The 20614-nt window shown below is 38.8% G+C and overlaps 2 protein-coding genes across 2 annotated transcripts in view; one reads left to right on the forward strand and one right to left on the reverse strand.

Moving 5' to 3' along the window:
• LOC144658569 (uncharacterized) overlaps positions 1-20614 on the reverse strand; it is a 60630-nt gene that overhangs the window by 14013 nt on the left and 26003 nt on the right. The window lies entirely within an intron of this gene.
• LOC144658806 (uncharacterized) lies at positions 6899-18058 on the forward strand. Its single transcript, XM_078519323.1, has 3 exons — positions 6899-7257; positions 14937-15733; positions 17653-18058. Exons 1-3 carry the CDS (start codon positions 6899-6901, stop codon positions 17916-17918), a joined length of 1422 nt encoding a protein of 473 aa, XP_078375449.1. The 3' UTR covers positions 17919-18058.

Consider the following 20614-nt stretch of genomic DNA (forward strand, 5'->3'; position numbering starts at 1 on the left):
TGTCAACATTGTCCGCTTTTTATGCATTTCCCACTGTTCCAAAAAAAAAAGCTGCAGATAGAAATGTCAATCATTTCATTGCAAAGAAGCAATGTTAGGGTAACTACAAAAAGGTACCTTTTTAAAGTTAAGAGTCAATCTTATCAAAAGCGCGAAAAAGGTACCATTTTCTCACTTACAAATAATCTCATCAAAAGTGCGAAAAAGGTACCTTTTTCGCTGCATTTAGAAATGGCTTTTTTTCATGCTATTGGGATTGGAAAGATATTAAAAATCCTTCTGATTGACAGGTGTCAACCGTTGACGCCATTTGAGTAAGTTTCTGCTTGAATCGACTTCCACAAGTTTATTCACTAACTAGTCAAAAGACAAATATGGCGAAATATTTGGAAAGCAACGTCGCCTTAATAACGATTCTTATAGAGACAATAAAACGCACAAACAAGTCAGTGAAATTCTCAGGCAAAACTTTTCAGAAGTAACGAGGCTTTTCATAAAGAAACGCAAGATTGTTTTGTTCTAAATATGGGATAAGACGCATAAACGAATACGAAGTGGATTCAATAGTTCAAGATTGCGTGAACGAAGTAAACTTGTGTTCTTTGTAGTTTTTTTATCTATGATTTAAAACAGTTTCCCTTACGGAAATAAAATTTTAGGTAGGCCCAACTTATGGTAGTAAGTATTTTCGGACTTCTTTTCGTGCTTTTCATCGACTCAAAGGAGCTAGCTAAAATCTTTTACTCCTCGTCTGTTATTTCTCAGCAGTACGAGAAAATAAAAAAAGGCCTCTGCGGAAGAGAGGACCAAAACATTCGCTAATATTAAATACACGATGCAATAATTATAAGAATATTGAACTTCCATTTCTGTTAAATAGCAGATACGGATTTTGTTAGGCCGTGAACACCCCAACGCCCAGGCGTTTTCAGGGGAGTCTCAGGGAATAAGAATCCCCTTAAAACACCTCCGTACCGAGAAAGCTAGGCTCTGATTGGGTCCTAGCCTGCGAGCAGGCTCTCTATTTGGGGGCAACGTGAATATTGAACTGCTCGAGCGTCGAAGGCGCCATCCCGCTCGCGCCTTCGGCGCTCGAAGAGTTCAATATACACGTTGCCCCCAAATGGAGAGCCTGCTCGCAGGCTAATTGGGTCCTAATATACTCATCAAATGGCGTCAACGGTTGACACCTGTCAATCAGAAGGATTTTTAATGTCGTTTCAACGTCATTTCTAAATGCAGCGAAAAAGGTACCTTTTTCGCACTTTCGATGAGATTATTTCTAAGTGAGAAAATGGTACCTTTTTCGCGCTTTTGATAAGATTGCTTCTTAAATTAAAAAAGGTACCTTTTTCTAGTAACCATAACATTGCTTCTTAGCAATGAAAAGATGGACATTTCTATCTGCAGCCTCTTTTTTTGGAACAGTTGGAAATGCATAAAAAGCGGACAATGTTGACGTTCAAATATTTTCAATCAAAAGCTAACAATACCAGCATTTTTTGGAAAAAAGGGTAGTACTACCCTTTTTCAACTTTCAACCTTTTCGACTAGCATTAACAAAAAACACAACAATTTCGCATTTGTACTGTGTGAACTAAATTTAGAAACTTGATTTTTCTGCTGTTTTCAACAATGAGAGTTAACCTTTTTATAAAAAAGTAGAATTGCCGGAACCTTTCACTGATTGACAAATTACGCTTGCAATAGTAGGTTTTTGACTGGTATATTGCATCGCGAACTCCGAGCTTTGAAAAGTTGAAAGCATACATTTTGCTCCAGTTCGCAAGTCTTTTAGTCTTTGAAGAAAACCTTTTAGAGATTCCTTTTTGCTGTTGACAAAAAGGTGACAAAGATGAATCAACTCTGTCAACTGTCAACTATTTCGCATATTGTGACCGTAGTTCGTCTTGAATGAACTGAAAACGGTGCCCGTGTAAACGCTCAAAAATCCGCTCGATGCCATTCATGTAATTGGCTAGAAGTCGTTTTGACGTTTTGAACTATAAAATATCATCAAAAGTTCTATAACATGGCCAAGGCTAACTTGCTAAGATGAAATTCAAGCGAAAATGTACAAAGTTTAAGCTTTTAAACATCTTTTATTACGGACGCCATCTTGCTGCTAACTACGTTGCCATGGCAATTTTATAATTTCACATGTGAAATTATAAATTAACGTTAAAATTTCGCGCCAAAATTAAGGAGTAATTTGTCACCTATGATATTATAGCTTTAACAAAGAGGTCAAAGGAAGGAGCTTTTTGCAATGCAAATTATTTGTCTTTTAAAATTAGTACTGGACCATTGTTGTTTGGCAATCGTAATTCAAAAAGAGCTCTGTAAAAAGGATATGAGCCTAATTACATAAAGCCGCTCTTACGTGCAAGCTAGTGAGTTAATCAGTTTGCTTCTCTTAGAAGTAAGTCCATCCTATAATAGTTATATAAACTTGAAAATGCAGCTGCATATAGACAACAAAATTATGCATCGGCCAAGCTAGTTTGGAGGAAACCTCGGTGACACTTTTGGTAAGATCGACGCTCAAACGGGACGCACGCCGCTGGTTTGACGAGAACATATCAACGCATTGTTCAATCCAAAGAAACTTCACGGGCGCTTGCTTTGAATTATTGCGCTTGGTGTCAATGTTGTGGTGATATGAGCGTTTCAACATTATCCTTTAGGCTGCCTGCAGTGCAAGAAAGGAGAAACGTTAAGATTATTTGAATAATAAAATTATGAAAGAGAATTTTACATCAAGAACATTTTACATATCAACTGATCTGCAAAAATCAAACGCGTTCTTTAAAATAAAAGTACTTGTCACAGTAAATTCGTCATCTCCTTCCAATTTACTGTTTTCATCAATATTTAAAATATCATAAAATGAACTCAACATTCGACGAAAAAGACAAAAAGAGATTCAAATTTTGGCAGATAATGTTTTTGCAATGACATCAGAAAAATATGCTATACGTATGGGCCAGAGATGGACAACAATTAAAACACTGGAACGTTTATTGTACAGGCAATCAATACACTTCGTTTACGACCTCCTTTCGCCTCTTGTACCTATCTGGATAAACGTCCGGTTCACATTCTCTCGCATCACTTTTAAACGAAAAAAATAGTTAGACACAATAAGTTGTTTTTAAAAAGCAGTTAATGGGCGCTTGCTTTATGATTGCGCGCCGTATCTGATCAGTTAAGCATTTTTCTGCTCTCCTTTTATAGGATAGTTCCGCACAGTTAGAAAATCGTAAGAATGAATATGAGTAGACGATTTCGATTATTTTACATACAAACTGATCTACAAAGAAGCGTTTTCTTTAAACGAACAGTACATGAACTTATCACAATTCCATTGGTCTAGACGTATATTAACATACACATCACAGACGAATACTTGGTAAATACTTTTTGCTTTAGTAAAAGAACGAAATCCTACAGTACCAGGGTAATACAGCTATTGTTCTAGCTTTAACAAAGAAGTCGAAGGGAGGAGCTTTTCACAATGCGACTTTTTGTCTTCCAAGATTAGTTCGACCCGTTTTCGCAACCATAATTAAAAAAAGAGCTTTGTAAAAAGAATATGTGCATTTTCTTCATTACAAGCCAGTGAGTTAATCAGTTCGCTTCAGCTTGTCTCGTGGCTCTGATTTCCTCAAAGGTAAGTCCATCGTATTATAGTTAACTTGAAAATGTAGCTGCGTATAGACAACAAAATTATGCATCGGTCAAGCTAGTTTGGAGGAAACCTCGGTGACGCTTTTGGTATGAACAGTACATGAACTTATCACAATTCCATTGGTCTAGACGTATATTAACATACACATCACAGACGAATACTTGGTAAATACTTAAAGAACGAAATCCTACAGTACCAGGGTAATACAGCTATTGTTGTAGCTTTAACAAAGAAGTCGAAGGGAGGAGCTTTTCACAATGCGACTTTTTGTCTTCCAAGATTAGTTCGACCCGTTTTCGCAACCATAATTAAAAAAAAGAGCTTTGTAAAAGAATATGTGCATTACTGACATATAGCCGGTCTTAATTACAAGCCAGTGAGTTAATCAGTTCGCTTCAGCTTGTCTGGTGGCTCTGATTTCCTTAAAGGTAAGTCCATCGTATTATAGTTAACTTGAAAATGCAGCTGCGTATAGACAACAAAATTATGCATCGGTCAAGCTAGTTTGGAGGAAACCTCGGTGACACTTTTGGTACGACGCTCAAACTAGACGCAACGATCGCGCTTCCCGCTCTCTCTCGCGCTCGAACTTCCCTTCTCCCTCCCCTTCGAAAGCCGGCCACGCAGGCTGTGTTTAAGCCAAAGCAACTACTCGCCATGGGTAATAATAAAACTATTTAAGTTCGGCAAAGCAATTTAGTTCGATACGCCATGCCGTGCTACACGGCTCTGGTACGGCAGCGGTTCAAACGTCGTGTTTTGCCGCGCCGAACGAAATTCATAAATTATATTAATGTATTTTGGCGGGATTACAGCCTGGTTTTCACTAGCGACGCAAGCACAAGTGCAATAGTAACAGCTCTTATTTCACCGTGAAAACGGCTTCGACTCAAGCAAAAGCACAAGCGCATTACAATTTTTTTGCTTGTGCTTGTGCTTGTGCTTGCGTTGTTATTTTCGGCACTGCAGAAGCACCGGTCTCTGCGCCCGGGGGACGTTTGAGTTAGGCCTGACAAATTAGGTCTGAGAGGTGTTCAGCGCACTGTGTTTTACATTTCCATATACAACATCATTTGCAACTAAATAGGCATTTGAAAATAATAATCTATTATAAACTGTTTTTTTTTCGGATCACATTTTAATGAGATCATTGAGCACAATGTTTTCATTCATATGTAAAATATTTAACGCTACGTTAAGCTGAGCAATTTTTGTACATCGTTTTACAGGCCTGTTGGAAATTAAAAAAGAAAACTTTTTTCAATTCGCGTTTTTATTATTAACGGGATGTGCTGGCTTTAGATATAAGCAATTATATGACGGAGCAACTTTAGAAACTATTTCTCTGTCATTTCATTACTGTGGCTTTCTACCTCAAACACTATGGAAACCAAATGTCCCATTAAAGATTTCAGTGTAAATTACCTTGGATCGCGAGGTAATTTACCAAAGAACAGTGGTTAAGTAATTTTCGCTTGTTTCACAGATCTGTTCCCGTAAAATTAAAGATCGCCATTTTTTAGATCATTTTACCTTTTAGTTAATTCTTTTATATCAATTTCGTCATTTAAGAGCAATTTTTACCTAGTTTTTATATTATAGCGTATTTTTAACTAAATTTTGTAATTTTAGATTGTTAGATTTTTAGCATTTTTCTTAGTTCTTGATTGTATTTTATATTAGAGGGCCACTGGTCTTTCAGTTTTTTACTGTTATGTGTTCACCCTCTATAAATAAAGTTGATTATTATTATTATTATTATTATTATTATTATTATTATTATTATTATTATTATTATTATTATTATTATTTTATTTTTAACCTCGGAGCCGCCCCCGCGCAGCAGAAGTAGCCACTGTTTCTTCCATGTTCTGTTAATTGACCAAAAATCTCATGAAGATCTAACAAAAAAAAATTAAAACTTGGAAAATGTCTTTGCCAGCCACGCACATACCAATAGGAATTACTATGGACACCCAAAACCCCATTGAAGATCTCAGCGTAAATTACCTTGAATCGCACCTCTATGAAATCAATGATGGCAATGCTGTTAAAGTTGGTTTTTATGGGGGTTAGCTCTCTCCAACCTTCAACAATCAACAGCTTCTGTTTTTAACTTGATTTATTTCACAAAGTTCACTGGTGCTTGACTACTTCAACTCTGAACGATAGATCTTGCACGCGCACCTATAAAGGGACCAGGCGCAAACTGTCAATCACTCATCAAAATTCCAAATGAAATCTTATGTAATGACATGCGCAGAGCATACCATAATACAATGCAATCAATACAGTCTTTATTTAACGTGGTCCGCACACTCAGCTAAAAAGCTAGTTTTCAGGTGCGCCACAAAATAAAAATACAAAATAGAAAAATAAAAACTTCTTGGAAGTGTATAAAAAAAAGTGTTGCCACGGGAAGGTCAATTTCCCAAATATGCAAATTACCGTTCTCGGTGTTCAAAAACGCCGTTCAGTTTTCAAATTTACCCGGGTGAGTGTGGACGGGCCTTATCCATATATGAATAATAAATTGTTTACGAGTTCCGGGAAAAAACAAATTGGTGTTACCAGCAGTAACTGATGTACAAATAAATTCCAAAACGTATTGTAATTTGTACAACGTTAACTATACAATATTAAGATAAAAGAAAATTCTTATGTAAATTCACACTCTTTTGAAATCAAACGAAATTAAAAGATACCTAATGAAGTTCTTTATGGCTTCGTCTCGAAAAAAAAGGATATTTTGAAATAAGAAAATAGTTTTATCAGTCGAAATATTTCTGAAAACCCTCACTGTATTGAATAAACAGTCCATACAAAACAAACTATAGTGTTATCGTCAAGTTAAGGAAAGAACATAATTGGTCAATTCGAAGCAGAAGAAGATAATTACTTTTTCCGAGGTGAGCCGAACGGGCTAGTTAAAGGAAAACTCAAAAGACACCGACAAATTTAGAATAATATGTTTAAAACTGAATTTACATATTGTATTTGTTGATCACGTTTCACGTTAATTTCGCGCGTTAAAATTCCAATTTTTGTTCTTTAACAATGCGTGTTATTCATGTGCAAAACATTTAACGCTTTATCCTCCTGCAATTACGTAATTTTCATTCACTTGTTTCACAGATCTGTTCCCGTAAAGAGTTCGCCATTTCATTCTCAACAGACTGTCGATCGGTCCGCTTCAGGTGTTCTAAAATGAAGAGCAGTTGGAAACTATTCCTCTATTGCTTTATTGTCGTAGCAATTTTACCCCAATTTTTGATGGCCCGTTCTGTAAGCCCGCCGAAAAAAAAGGTTTTAATCTTGGGAGCTGGAGCTGCTGGCATCACGGCAGCCAAGACACTTCATGTTAACGGCATCAAGGACTTCCTCGTGTTGGAGGCACAGGACTACATTGGAGGACGAATGAAGCGAGTACCATTTGCTGGCATGAAAGTAGAAGAAGGAGCAAACTGGATTCATTTCGTGGAGGAGGAGGACAATCCTCTAGTTCCCTTGAGGGAAAAGTATGACTTAAAGGGACATATGTCGAATTACAGCGATTTATGTATGAGGTTAGTTCACTAGTTTATAGTTGTAGTAAGAATCTCGCGTTACATTAACCCAGTGTCATATATACCACCCGTGGATGTTCAGTATGGCCACCTTCCCTTGGCCCTTTGGCTTACTCGTACATTTTTTGGTCTAATTTACTATCTGCGTTTATAATACAGGCTAAGAAATTTCTGACCGCTGATTGGTTAAAAAGAGCTTATTTATCTTAAATACTTGCCATATTTGGAAGAGAGTGGTATTACGAGGGTTTGAAATATAGCTTTAGGTGGTCATTTGATCATAGCTTTAGGTGGTCATTTGATCATAGCTTTAGGTGGTCATTTTATCAGGAAATGCGTCGCACATATTTAAAGCTTTAAAGCTTTGAAGAATTTTATTCACTTTATTTTATTTTATTTTTATTTATTTTTTATTTTTTAATTTTTAATTTTTTATTTTCATTGTGGCTTACCTGTAAACTAGCTGGTGCGTTCCCGCAGATTTTGCTAACCATATCTGCGGGACACATCGAAACCATAGCTAAGTGTAATGACCACATTAAACATTGTATTGTATTGTATTGTATTGTATTGTATTTGGGGAATTAGCGGGAACCCAATGAAACTAGTTCTTAAGTGACCATGAGCGAATAAAGTGAAGGGCAGTAGCAAAATGAATAGTAAGTTGGATTCTTGATTCATAAACAGGTCATCGCTTAAGCTCTGACCAACAGCTAACGACACAACTTGCTGCAAAGCGTACACAGCCTGCTCTAAACGCATACCTAGCATTTCCCTCTCCAAAGATGTGGGTGGCAAACTCTCGCAGTCATCGAGAATACGCAAGAGAGAGTTAAAAAATAACTCCCACTCTGTCGAAGAATCCCCGTCCGCCATCTTGCTGACCGAGGAGACCGTGGACTGGGTACTTCGTTCTCAGTCCATCACTACGCTGTTAACCTTCGTAAAGGATCATGGGATTTGTTGACAGACTTAAGCCCTTCTTGAATGTAATCGTACTTTGTTGTTATTGAATGTGATCATATAAAGGCTGAATATCATCGTCTTTATACATTTTCTGAATTTGACTGTATTTGCCGCTTTGACTGTTATCGGAACCTGTTGAATCTGCTCAAATTTCTTTGGTTGATTGTGATCGTATTTTCACCTTTGTTTAAGTTGATTAAATTTCTTGGGTTGAATGTGATCACACTTGTTGAATTTGATGAAGTTATTATTTTGAATGTGATTGTGTTTGTTGAATGTGAATGACATTTTCGACGTTGAATTTTGCACCATTTGGCTTTTCATAACCGGGCGCACTGCCGGATTTTTAGGCCACCCCCTTTACTCTTAAACTGCTATTCTCCACTGAGAATTATAAACTGGTGCCAGCGGGGGCGTCGAAGAAACTTCCTTTGTTACACACTCAAAAATGCAGCATAGCCGTGCCGGGCAACCGGGTGTGCGCAGTAGCTATCGAATGGTTGCTAAGGGCATAGTGAATAGCTTGACAAAGTTCTTTGTTTAGTTGGCATGTTTTTGTCATGACCGTGCACAAAACACAAAAGCTATTTGCATTTTGTTTTCTCCTTTGAATTTTGCTGGACATTAAAACAACAAACAATGATAACAGAGACCAGTCTGGCAAAAGTAAGGCTTGCGAATGATACTAATTAAAACAAGAACATTGAGAAGCTTGAGAAGTTAAATCGGGCGCTTTGCCTTGAAAGGCAGGGTTCAGTACAGCAGAAACCACGAAGCAGTTACTTAAGTTAAGCACTCAGTCCGACTGTGTTTGTGTAAGTCACAGGGCTTGCATGAGCTGTATTAGTGTGCATAATATAATATCTAGAACGTTGTCGAGATTGCATTATTACTTAAAGACATGATGGTTTCAATTTATAAATGTATCTCACACAATACAAATAAACGATGAAGTAGACGAATAGACAATGTAAAGTTTTAAGACTTAGCAAAGTGCAGTGTATTGGTAATACTGTAAGGTGCGGTTTCACCTGAAGGTCGTGTGCTTTTCGGTATTTTCCAGGCATTGCACTTTGATGGGACAGTACTACAACTGTTTACCGGGGAACTACTATTGTCAAGAAAATGATCACAACTTGTTGATGAATGATTGAACATTTGTTTCATACCGGCAATACTGTAATAGCAATTGATGAAGGCTTTTAGTCCTGAACCAAAGTATAAGGACTGGGAAATACTGAAACCCATTATCAGCCACCTTAAACGGAAATATCTTGTTGGTGTTTCAAGGAATCCAAGGAAACTTCACTCATCCCATGTATCTATGTATTGCGGTATTTTGTAACTTTTTGAGTGATTTTGGGGGATGTTTGGCAGGTGATAGTTTTTTTAAAAGAATTAGTAAAATTTAGACAACTAAGAAATATTGAAAATTTAATGTGAATTTAACATTGGAATTTGAAGTTAGAAATTGGCAGACGGACACCAAACAGCCCCGTGACATCCTGGAGTGTTTTTGCATGGGGGTCAACTGTGTGATGATGTTTCCATTTTTTTCTTCAATCCCCACTGATAAAGAACTGTTGTTGGTGTTATGTTGGTGTTATCACATGTCAAGCCTTTAACAAGGTATGAAAGAACACAAGGATTTAAATTATTCTGGTGCTCAATTTTTGCGTAACTAAAATTAATGTTACTCAAATTCCTGATGGATTCTGTCTTAAACTGTTACGAGCTTAGTATTTCCAAATTATTGCATGTCAATGTAAGGCAAGACAAGACATGCCTTGGTTCTTATGTAATTCTCTTAAAAACACATAAGATATTGACTATAATTTTGTCTGTGCTATGGCAATTCACAGTGGGGTGGTCTTGATGTGTCTTTAACTTGTAGACTGGACTGGACTAGTAAAACGCGGACTAGTAAAACGCGGACTTGTAAAACGCCTCTAGACACTTCGAATTCCTTGGCCACAATCATCTTACGGCTCTCTTCAATACATAATGTCTCAAAAAAACAGTAACCTCAGAAAGAAGTCAGAAGCAAATAAGGTCGAAAGACCGAATTTGAACATATAACGGCAAATGTTCTAATGTCACGAACGTAGGAGTCGTGTAGGCCCGTCACCTTTATTTACCACATACTGCCCCCAAATTAAAACAGTACCCTCAGAAAGAAGTCAGAAGCAAATAAGGTCGAAAGACCGAATTTAAACATTTAACGGCAAATATTATAATGTCACGAACGTAGGAGTCGTGTAGGCCCGTCACCTTTATTTACGATTGACTGTTGATTTCTGGACGGGCCCCGTTCTACCTCGTGCGAGCAATAAAAACGACTGCACTCAACAGACGTCAAGTAGTGGAAAGAAAGAAACATATGCACACAACTCATAGCATCAATCCCGTTGTTTTAGTAGGGGTTTGCAGAACGAACATGTGCTATACTGCAAAAACATCTCCACGCTAAAACAGACCATAGAGTGCTCAAAAAAGCTAGAAATATGCCGTCGAAGAAACACACAAGAGCTTCAAACACAAATTGTTTCGCTCGCTAAACCGTTGAGTTTTATCCGATTTACAAGCGCTTGTTTTTCAAGTCCGCACTCTACAAGTCCGTGCTTAACAAGCCCTCGTTTTACAAGTCCGCGTTTTACAAGTCCGCGTTTTACTAGTCCGCGTTTTACTAGTCCGCCTTTTACAAGTCCGCGTTTTACCTGAGTCCGCGTTTTACTAGTCCGCGTTTTACAAGTCCGCGTTTTACTAGTCCGCGTTATACTAGTCCGCGTTTTACAATTCCGCGTTTTACTAGTCCGCGTTTTACTAGTCCAGTCCAGTCCTCAAAATACAGTATGCCAAAACTCCCCGCCCTCTAAAGATAAGTCCTTGACGGTTCTTGTCGTTTTTCGGTGCCTATATATTCATCTTCGGCATCTTTCTCATCCACCTCTCGTTCTGTCCTGTGTCTGTCATCACACGAAAGAAAAGCTGATTCTCAAAAAATCTGCCACAAAAGGAAATTGACAAAAACAATATGAAAACCATATATCGAAAGTTTCTTATTCTAAAATTTTATCATACGTCTTAATTCAGAGCTACAAAAAGTTCCTCCTTTTGAGTTATTGATACTGTTCTTACAGTACCTCTTTCCACTAGCGAAATTTTACAAAATTCCTTCGCGGCGAAAAGGTAGCGCGAATCCAGAACAGACTCCAATCGAGAGTGGGTTAATTCTAGATTACTATTAATTAACTATTACAACATTCATTTTTAAAATAGTTTCCCAAGCCGACTAAGCTAACTAAACGTCGAGTGTATCTTTCAGTAAACAAAACATGCCGTTGTGACGCCGGAAATCCAGCTCACGCATACTATACCCCGTGACTCACGCAAACCTCCGACTTACTTGCTACTACAGTCATTCCTTTCCGGATAAACATTTTTTTTTTTGACCACCACCGTACCTTTCTACCCCAAAAACTCATGAAACCGCCCGGTTTTAACCTGTTTTAACCTTTCAAAAATTAGAGCGTTCGAAACTAAATAAGATCCGTAATCACAAACAACATACAGCCGTTTACCAGCACTCTTTAAAACTCCTGAAACCCTTCAAAATCAGGCAAAATAAATCTTTGAAATAACCTTTATCAAAGTTTCTAATTTTTTATTCAGTTCTATAAAATGCCTTTCATACACTACTGTCAAACAAAAATTTCAATTTCCTCAAAGTTTCAAGACAAAAGAATAACAAATATTTCGTGCACAATGTAATTTGAAAGCCTACGATAATTAACCCACCACTGAAATAAAAAATAAGATAAAAGGAAGAAGGCAAAGCCGCCGGTATTTTCTTCTTAAAACTGTCAATTGCTAGTTAGAGAATTAAAAAAGTGAGAGACACACTGTTAAAAAAAAGTTTTCGGCGAGTAGGCTCAAAAAATTACCGCAAGATCACACCCCCATTAATCAACCAGCAACACTAGTTGCTAAAAAAAAACACTCGTGACATCAAGACTTACCTTTTTCATTTACAAAAATAACTTTAACTTGTCAAAGTAAGTGCAATTTCACAATGGTGAATATCAGTACAGTATGGGGCCCAGTTCCGGCCACTTGTGTTTAACGCGTTTTTTACACTCAGTTGAATCAAAAGAAAAAGGTATTTCCTTCAAACGATAGACTGATTCATTGCTTTAAGTATCTTGAGTTTGATCGTTCAATTCGATATAGAAAGCTCACACGTCGAGTTTACCGGAGGTAGGTGATGCATTCCCAAAAAAGTTTTTGTTTACGGCTCCAAATATGGATATACTTCCAAAAGCCCCCACCTACGAGCTATTTTTGGCATTGAAACGTAGAATAATTCAGCTTTCTTTTATTACTTTTCGTTGAACCGTTCATTTTTTGTCTTAATTTACTTCGAATTTTTTTTGCGACTTTCGTATTTGCCAGTTCTCGGCCACCCTGCTCGCTATCACAGCTTAGCGCTTTTAATATAATTCATCTGCTGCCAGAATGAAAGAATAAATTTTTAAAAATAAATTCCTTAAGTTTTAGCTGACTCTTTCTTTCTATTATTTCTACAACACCTAAATCTTTCAAGACCTTTTCACTGCAAAATAAACCACCTAAATGCACGGGTCACACAATGCGGTTTTGCCAGAACCTGCACATAGGCAACTAGGCGCGTTAAAATCCTTCTTTTCTAAAGTAAAACAAAGCATCATAAAAATAATTTGGATCGATATAGTATAAATAGGTTTACAGAGTGATTTTATACTGTGAAAATTAATTGAGCATTTTTTACAGATAATTACGGACAAGCTTTTTAGTGGCCGAGAACTGGGCCAAGGTTGCCGAGAACTGGGCCCACAAATGGAGCTTTTATTTTTATTATTGCTCGGGCAAATTAATTTTTGACCGGTCGATAGCTTTACACCAAAAAGCTGAATAATGTAGCTAGCTCTGGGAGAAATTTCAAGTTCCTGCAGTTCTTCTGAGGTAAGAAATACAAGTTTACGTCAAAAGTGGCCGAGAACTGGGCCAAGGTGGCCGAGAACTGGGCCCACAAATGGAGCTTTATTTTTATTATTGCTCGGGCAAATTAATTTTTGACCGGTCGATAGCTTTACAACAAAAAGCTGAATAATGTAGCTAGCTCTGGGAGAAATTTCAATTCCTGCAGTTCTTCTGAGGTAAAAAATACAAGTTTACGTCAAAAGTGGCCGAGAACTGGGCCAAGGTGGCCGAGAACTGGGCCCACAAATGGAGCTTTTTTTTTATTATTGCTCGGGCAAATTAATTTTTGACCGGTCGATAGCTTTACAACAAAAAGCTGAATAATGTAGCTAGCTCTGGGAGAAATTTCAAGTTCCTGCGGTTCTTCTGAGGTAAGAAATACAAGTTTACGTCAAAAGTGGCCGAGAACTGGGCCAAGGTGGCCGAGAACTGGGCCCACAAATGGAGCTTTTATTTTTATTATTGCTCGGGCAAATTAATTTTTGACCGGTCGATAGCTTTACACCAAAAAGCTGAATAATGTAGCTAGCTCTGGGAGAAATTTTAAGTTCCTGCGATTCTTCTGAGGTAAGAAATACAAATTTACGTCAAAAGTGGCCGAGAACTGGGCCCCATACTGTACTTTGCCCCGTAAGCTTTTTTCTCTGTCCTTCCGCCGAAGCAAAAAAACACAACCTGATTACACATTAACCCAAAAGTCGACCAAGTGTGCCTGCAACGATTTCCTGTCAAAACTAAAATGAAAACCATTGCGGTATGCGTCACCCGTAGCGGTTTTGTAGCAACCCCGAGCTATCCCCGTCTTTTTGGCCGCGCCAGGAGACTACGCTCTAGGACGACCAAAGGGTAAACCTTAAATCGGCCACGCCCGATTAATAACTCCTGAAATAACTCCATTGATTCTAAAAGACAGTACCATTTTTTGGTTGTTTAATGTCAACCGTGACATATTTTTCGCCTGTTATTCCAGGCCACCAAAACATCTCAGCGGCGTGAAACAGCAAACGTAAAAAACGCCACTTTTCGCATTTCACACGCATCTTTCTGAGAAAAACAAAACTTTGGGTGACGTCTTTCTAAGCAACGGCTTGATTGACACAGACTTGCACCGTTTCCCGGCACCGCTATGCCCTCAAAGAAAAGCGCCGGCTTTCTTCTCTCTGACGGGTACGAACTGGTAAACTGTGAGAGGGCACGCAGACAAAATACCTCGGGGTAACCAGCTGGAGGAACAATTTTGCCTTTCAGGGGGAGCAGCAATACATCAAGCATGTCGCTTTAGGCTACGCAATTCAGGCTACGAGACGACTTTTCGAAACTGAAACAGCTCCCCAGCGGCAAAGCGGAGCCCCATAGCTATAGAAATAGGAGAACCATGCATTTGGTTTTTCATGGTCACCACGACTAGCGATAAGTTCTGGCTGCATAAATACATTTTACATGATTTGAGAGGCCGGTTGAAAATATTTTCTCTATTTAAAAGTTATGGTGCCATAGGTAGACGCTGGGAAGAACGATAAAAGCTGTGGCAGTTGTTTCAAGTATTTCCATAACTCTATGGAAACAAGGAATTGTCGATTGAAAGCTTATTTCGTGCTAGTGATAGTTTTCAGCCAACCACAGTATGCTTATTTTTATTTATGTCATAAGTAAAGGAGTTAATTTTAACGATCCATCCCTCCTTTCAACCTTAGGGATGACTTTGGCAAAGATGTAACTGACTGGAAAACGTACAAACTATGGGGAAAAACTGTGGACAAGCTATTTGAGATGGGCGAGGATAGGGACGGACGAGACTCTCCCCCCAGAGACATGCCTGCCTCGGTTGGCCTTAGGATGCTCGGCTGGCGTTCCAACACTCCATTGAAGAAGGCTTTCTCTTGGTATGACATCGATTTTGAGTACGGTCAAAACCCACGCGAAATTTCCCTTAATAATATGGGATTTCCAGGAGAAGACTTTTTCATTACCGACCAGAGAGGCTACTGGACTGTCTTCAGTGACTTCTACAAGAGGTTTGAGGACAAAATCTTGCTGAACAAGCCTGTCTTGGAGATAATCTACTCTGACGAAGGTGTTGAAGTCATTACAGCCGCAGGAGAAAAGTTCACTGCAGAATACGCTCTGTCCACCTTTAGTTCTGGAGTGCTTGGCAGTGGCGCGGTAAAGTTCATCCCTCCCTTACCCGAGTGGAAAAAAGAAGCGATCCTTCGCTTTAGACCTGTGTACTTCACCAAGATTTTTCTGAAGTTTCCTCGTGATTTCTGGGATGACCACGAGTGGATTATGCATGTTTCCCAGAAGGAAGGCCAGTTTCCAATTTTCTATGACCTGGATCGACCTGGCTTCTTTCCTGGCTCCGCCACTCTGTTTACAGCCGTTACAGGAGACGAGGCGCTAAGAGTGGAAGCACAAGATGATTCCAAAACCATGGAAGAAGTGATGGAAGTTCTGAGAAACATGTATGGATCCAACATACCCAATGCCACAGGTAGGTGAAGCTTAAAGATGTGCCCGAGTCCAGGTCAACTTTTGTTCTCTTCAAATTACAACGCTGTTAAAGGAACCTAGACAGGTCAGCCTTCGCCATTTTCGATGCCATTGAAATCAGTTATGAAAACTGTGTGGTAAACCAAAATGTTATTGCATTGCTGTAAGTTGTGTTACTGGCAGTGATCGCTTTCGTTTAGACACGTTCCGGGTAAAACATAATACCAAAACTCTAATATGAAAACAAAAACAAAGTCGTGGCTGAATGAGGTCCTTTAAATGCCATAAAGACGAAGAATTCGTTTGTCGCAGCATATTTTAAGATATTTTGGGTTTTCGGGGTGTATTTTAGTATTAACTATGTTACTGGTGTGTTCTGAAGTAGAGAACAATTTTCTCTTTAATTTAAAAGCTTTGAGTTCTGAGCATATTTTGGGAATTTGAAAAGGTATTGTATTTTCGGTTAGGGGCGATTTTCGCGATCAGCCGAAGTAATCGAACTTATTGACAAACACATTATATAGTCAACAGCATGGCGGCTTTAACTTAGGCTTACACTGTTGAATGCACAAACCGGCAAATGTTAAAATCACTTCATTTCGGGAACAGCATTACGCGGAAATATTTCTAACAGCCGAACGAAGTTAATATGCCATTTGTTCTTTGATAGCTGCTCAAACATATTTATCTGAGTTTTGATTTCAGCTTACCAAACACCATTCCAGTACTGTGTAATTAAGAGCCCGCCATCACTCTCACCCTACCTAGGTTGGAACCTCGTGTTATAATCTTTTGCGAGTATGATTGTTATAGTTCAAAACTGAATAGGCCTAGGCGAAGGAAGGGCAAAAACAAAAGTGCAAACTTCCTAACTCTTTTGCCTATTGTTGTAGAATTCAATGAAATTTACTGTATGACCATTTCTCAGTAGTGGACAATCGGTGTAACCTTAACTTTGAATTGTTACTTTGCATAGAACAGCAGTATAACAGTAGTAACTACAACGTACATTAAACCTATTCTACACGTTTGTTTCCAGCTAAGATCATTCTCAATGGATGAGGCTGAGTATGATATGAAGAGTTATATAGTATGAGTATGATATGAAGAATTATCAGAACTCCTTCGGCGTCGGCGGGTAACACCCTCCGAGATCTGCATAATTCCTCATATATTACGAACGCCGAGTTCAATAATTGTGTTATCATTCATTCAAAATATTTCCAGAGCTCTAGATGCACAAAATGAATGTAATAGCTAGGGTTTTAAAAGTAGGCAAAGTACACAATACAAAACAACTTTCGCTTTAAAACTTTAATGATCTTTACGTCAATCGCCCAAATAATAGAACCTTCTTCCAAAATTTGGTTGGTGCTAGCCGGTTAGTTGGAATTAGCCGTGGATTGAAAGCCATGAGAAACGGAGAGATATTTTGAATGAATACTAAAATATGTAATAAATAATAATAATAATAATAATAATAATAATAATAATAATACCTATTATAGGAAATTAACGGGAGGAAACGCGACAAACGAGAAGAACCCGAAGGAAAGAACGGAGAGAGAGAACAGAAGGAAAAGGACACACAAGGGACACAGAACAAGCCGGCGAGGGGGGGCCGGCGCACGAGGAGAGAGAACGGACGACGAGAAATGGTGAAAAATGGGGGGACGGGGACGACAAAAACGCGCGCGAGGCGTAATTCTGAAGCGTTAATTTCCTATAATAAGGTAGTCTCTATTGATTCAAAAGATAAAAATACTTATGTTATGTTACAAGCAATAAAGATTAACACGATTTACAAGATTAAAAAAAAGTTTTAAATTACTACCAATTTACTACGGCCATATATAAAATATGACCGGGATTTACAGTTTATCATTTCATTCATTTAACGTTTGTTTGTTACATTTTTAGATATTCATGTCAGCAAATGGTCACAGAATCCATTTGTACGAGGCTCGTGGGCAGATCCAGTGGTTGGCACAAGCTGGGGTCATTACGAAAACATGGCCGGCCGACTGAAAAATCTTTTCTTCGCTGGTGAGAGCACCAGCTCCGATTGGTATGGATTCGTCCAGGGTGGCTACTACACGGGACGGAACAAAGCCAGAGAAATCGTCAAGTGTATCAGGGGTTCGAAGAGGTGTAAGCCATACAAGCCTGCCAGAAAGTTCATTTAGGACGAATGGTTAAGTGTGGGAAAAACCATGTGAAAAAATAAATTGGGCGACAGTTTGGTGACCTTTGGTTATTCTTTTCCTGTAAACTGACCGTGAAGTGAAATAAATTAAGCTCACCTCAAAAATTGTGTGTATTTCGTTTCAGAACCAGTGCCAACAAGCAAGCCATTTTAATGGTAACGCTACTTCTACCATTACCATTACCATTACCAAGCAATTGTTTTCACATTAGAGACGGACAAATCGTCTGAGACGGACTAATTGTCTTATGGTGGATCCACGACGCGACGTGGGAAAAATAGAGACAATGATGAACGGGCGACGGACGCAAGCCGATGCTGTCTCAACGCCGAAACGCGCAGTGGAAATCCACCATTAGTGTGAAAACGGGAGGGACACAATTTTTGACGTACAAGTACTAGTCGTCCGAATTTGTCCGTCGATTTTGCCGTCTGGGGAGACGATTTTTTTGGTCGTCTGCACGGACAAGTAGTCTAAAAGCCGTCTTAAATTCACACAAGACGAACAAATCGTCAGACGAATTGTCCGTCTTCTAGTGTGAAAACGGCCATTTTACTCGCGCTCCTCTCACTCTTGGTCAAATCTCTTCACCATACACGTGCATCTAAAATCATTTTGGCAACGCCCTTATGGGAAAAGTCATTTGCCGAATCGAGACGATGAGTTATTGCCGTAAACTGTCTTCTCTTGTGACAAGAGCATTTTTTTATTGTGCAAATTACTGCACTCACTACCAGTACACATAAGGACTTTTGATCCTGATGAAAACCTCATGAAAGTAAATGTAGTTTTACCGAAAAGTTTCGGCCACGCAAAGAACAACAATATAGTGAAAATTGTCATTTTTAAGCGGAACATTCGAAACTTTAAGGTGGCTCTGAAACGGCTCTGGAGATTTTGTTAAACTTTGCAAAAAGTTATGTCCTAGCATCGGGATTATGGGACTCTTTTTTAAGTTATAACCGCTTAAAGGGTAAAATGTTGGGATTGTTGCCAGTGACGTCAAGAAAATAATCACAATTTGTTTAGCAATGATTGGGCATTTGCTTGATATCATTTGATAAATGTTTGTAGCACTAACCCATCAAAGTATGAAAGCTGGAAAGTGCTGGAAGCTGTTGTGAGCCTCCGTTAGAGATAAACTAGTATGCAAGTTGCGAGTTGCGAGTTTGCGAGTTGCGAGTTTGCGAGTTGCGAGTTTGCGAGTTGCGAGTTGCGAGTTACGAGTTTGCGAGTTACGATGTTGCGTGTTGCGAGTTGCGAGTTGCGAGTTGCGAGTTTTCGAGTTACGAGTTGCGAGCTGCGAGGTGCGAGGTGCGAATACAGCTAATTCGAAAAGGTTGTCGGAAAAAGGCGCATAAGTGCACGCGACAAGACAAAAAGATGGTCTGGGTATTCACTTGAATTTTTGCATGTTGGCCAAGAGGAAATGTACAAGTTTGTATTTTTGTACGGGACGATTTTGTATTTCCTCCGAGTAGGTATTTTTCTCATCTTTATTTTATTCTGTCGCATGTCTTTGAGTTTTGAAAATTCTTCTAAAATTCACCGTGGCCAAAAGTACCTTGTTTCCACTTGTCTAAAGAGAAAGAAAACGTGCAAATTCACGTTTGTCATGTCGCCATCTTATTAGTATTCAGCACATGCAGTAGCTCTCTACTTCTATCCATTCTACCTTTCGGTCTTGTGGCGTGTACTTTTGTGCTTTTTCCGACAACCTTTCTCGAATTAGCTGTAGATAGATTTTCTTCAGCCATATTTTGAGGGTAACTCTGCAAAAAGAAACAAGTGAATAACATAGTGCAATGAAATCTTGGTTCTGGTAACGGAAACACTTTAACAATATTTATAATATACGGAAGAGAATGTTTTTCTGCGAACTAAACCACGCGTAGATTTCATACGCCACTCCATCCGGGACCCGAGTGGCGTATTTTCCGTATGTCAACCTTGTGAGTGTTGTATCGTTCATCGACGTCACGATTCCAGCAAGCAGGTTTGTTAGCTACGAAAAAGAATGAGTTTTCCGTAAAACTTAAGAAAGAGAACACGATAAACACCACTTGCCATGTCGACGCCATTTTGTTTTAAATTGCCGTCGACGTAAACATGAGAAATATTCAGATGTAGAAGCACTTTTTATAGAAAGAGTTCGAAAATTTCCAGCAATATTAATATAGTTAGAACTGACTATAAACCCAAATTACAAGAACGCAGTAATGAAAGAAATTGCCTGGCGCCAGGTCAAGGATTATTTATATAATGACTCGTGGTCATATTCACGCATTTCGTTCACTAGCATGTGGTATATATTCACCCACATGGTAACGGTTTAACGGTCTTATCCATTATCTCTTTCAGCATTTTCTCTTGCAGCATTTCGAGTCTATTACGTCTTTGCCGTAGGTAAAAAAGGAAAAGGAAACGCATGTCTCCAACGGGTGCCATTACTTTGGCCGCATGCAAATCATTTCCTTGCTTTTTGGCGCCAAAATTCAGGATGCCGGGCGTCTACTTACGTTCAACGCACGTTAAAAAAGAAGCGCTTTTTAATACTTTTGTAACGATACGTTTTATGGCTTTCGGTGCTTATTTGCCTGTACTTAGAAACTCTTGACGGATGAGCGGACGAAATGATTCGGTAAACAATGTGTTTCGATGAGGAGTGGGGAGAT

This window comes from Oculina patagonica, chromosome 1 (genome assembly GCF_052425735.1).
Source record: "Oculina patagonica isolate OP01 chromosome 1, crgOcupat, whole genome shotgun sequence".
Lineage (NCBI taxonomy): Eukaryota > Metazoa > Cnidaria > Anthozoa > Scleractinia > Oculinidae > Oculina > Oculina patagonica.

What these genes read in the sequence shown, in the direction of transcription:
- LOC144658806 (XM_078519323.1), top strand. Translation starts at nt 6,899, where the DNA reads ATGAAGAGCAGTTGGAAACTATTCCTCTATTGCTTTATTGTCGTAGCA. An exon ending in TACAGCGATTTATGTATGAG is followed by an intron (nt 7,258 to 14,936) that starts GTTAGTTCACTA and finishes TTTCAACCTTAG; the next exon opens with GGATGACTTTGGCAAAGATG. An exon ending in CAACATACCCAATGCCACAG is followed by an intron (nt 15,734 to 17,652) that starts GTAGGTGAAGCT and finishes TTACATTTTTAG; the next exon opens with ATATTCATGTCAGCAAATGG.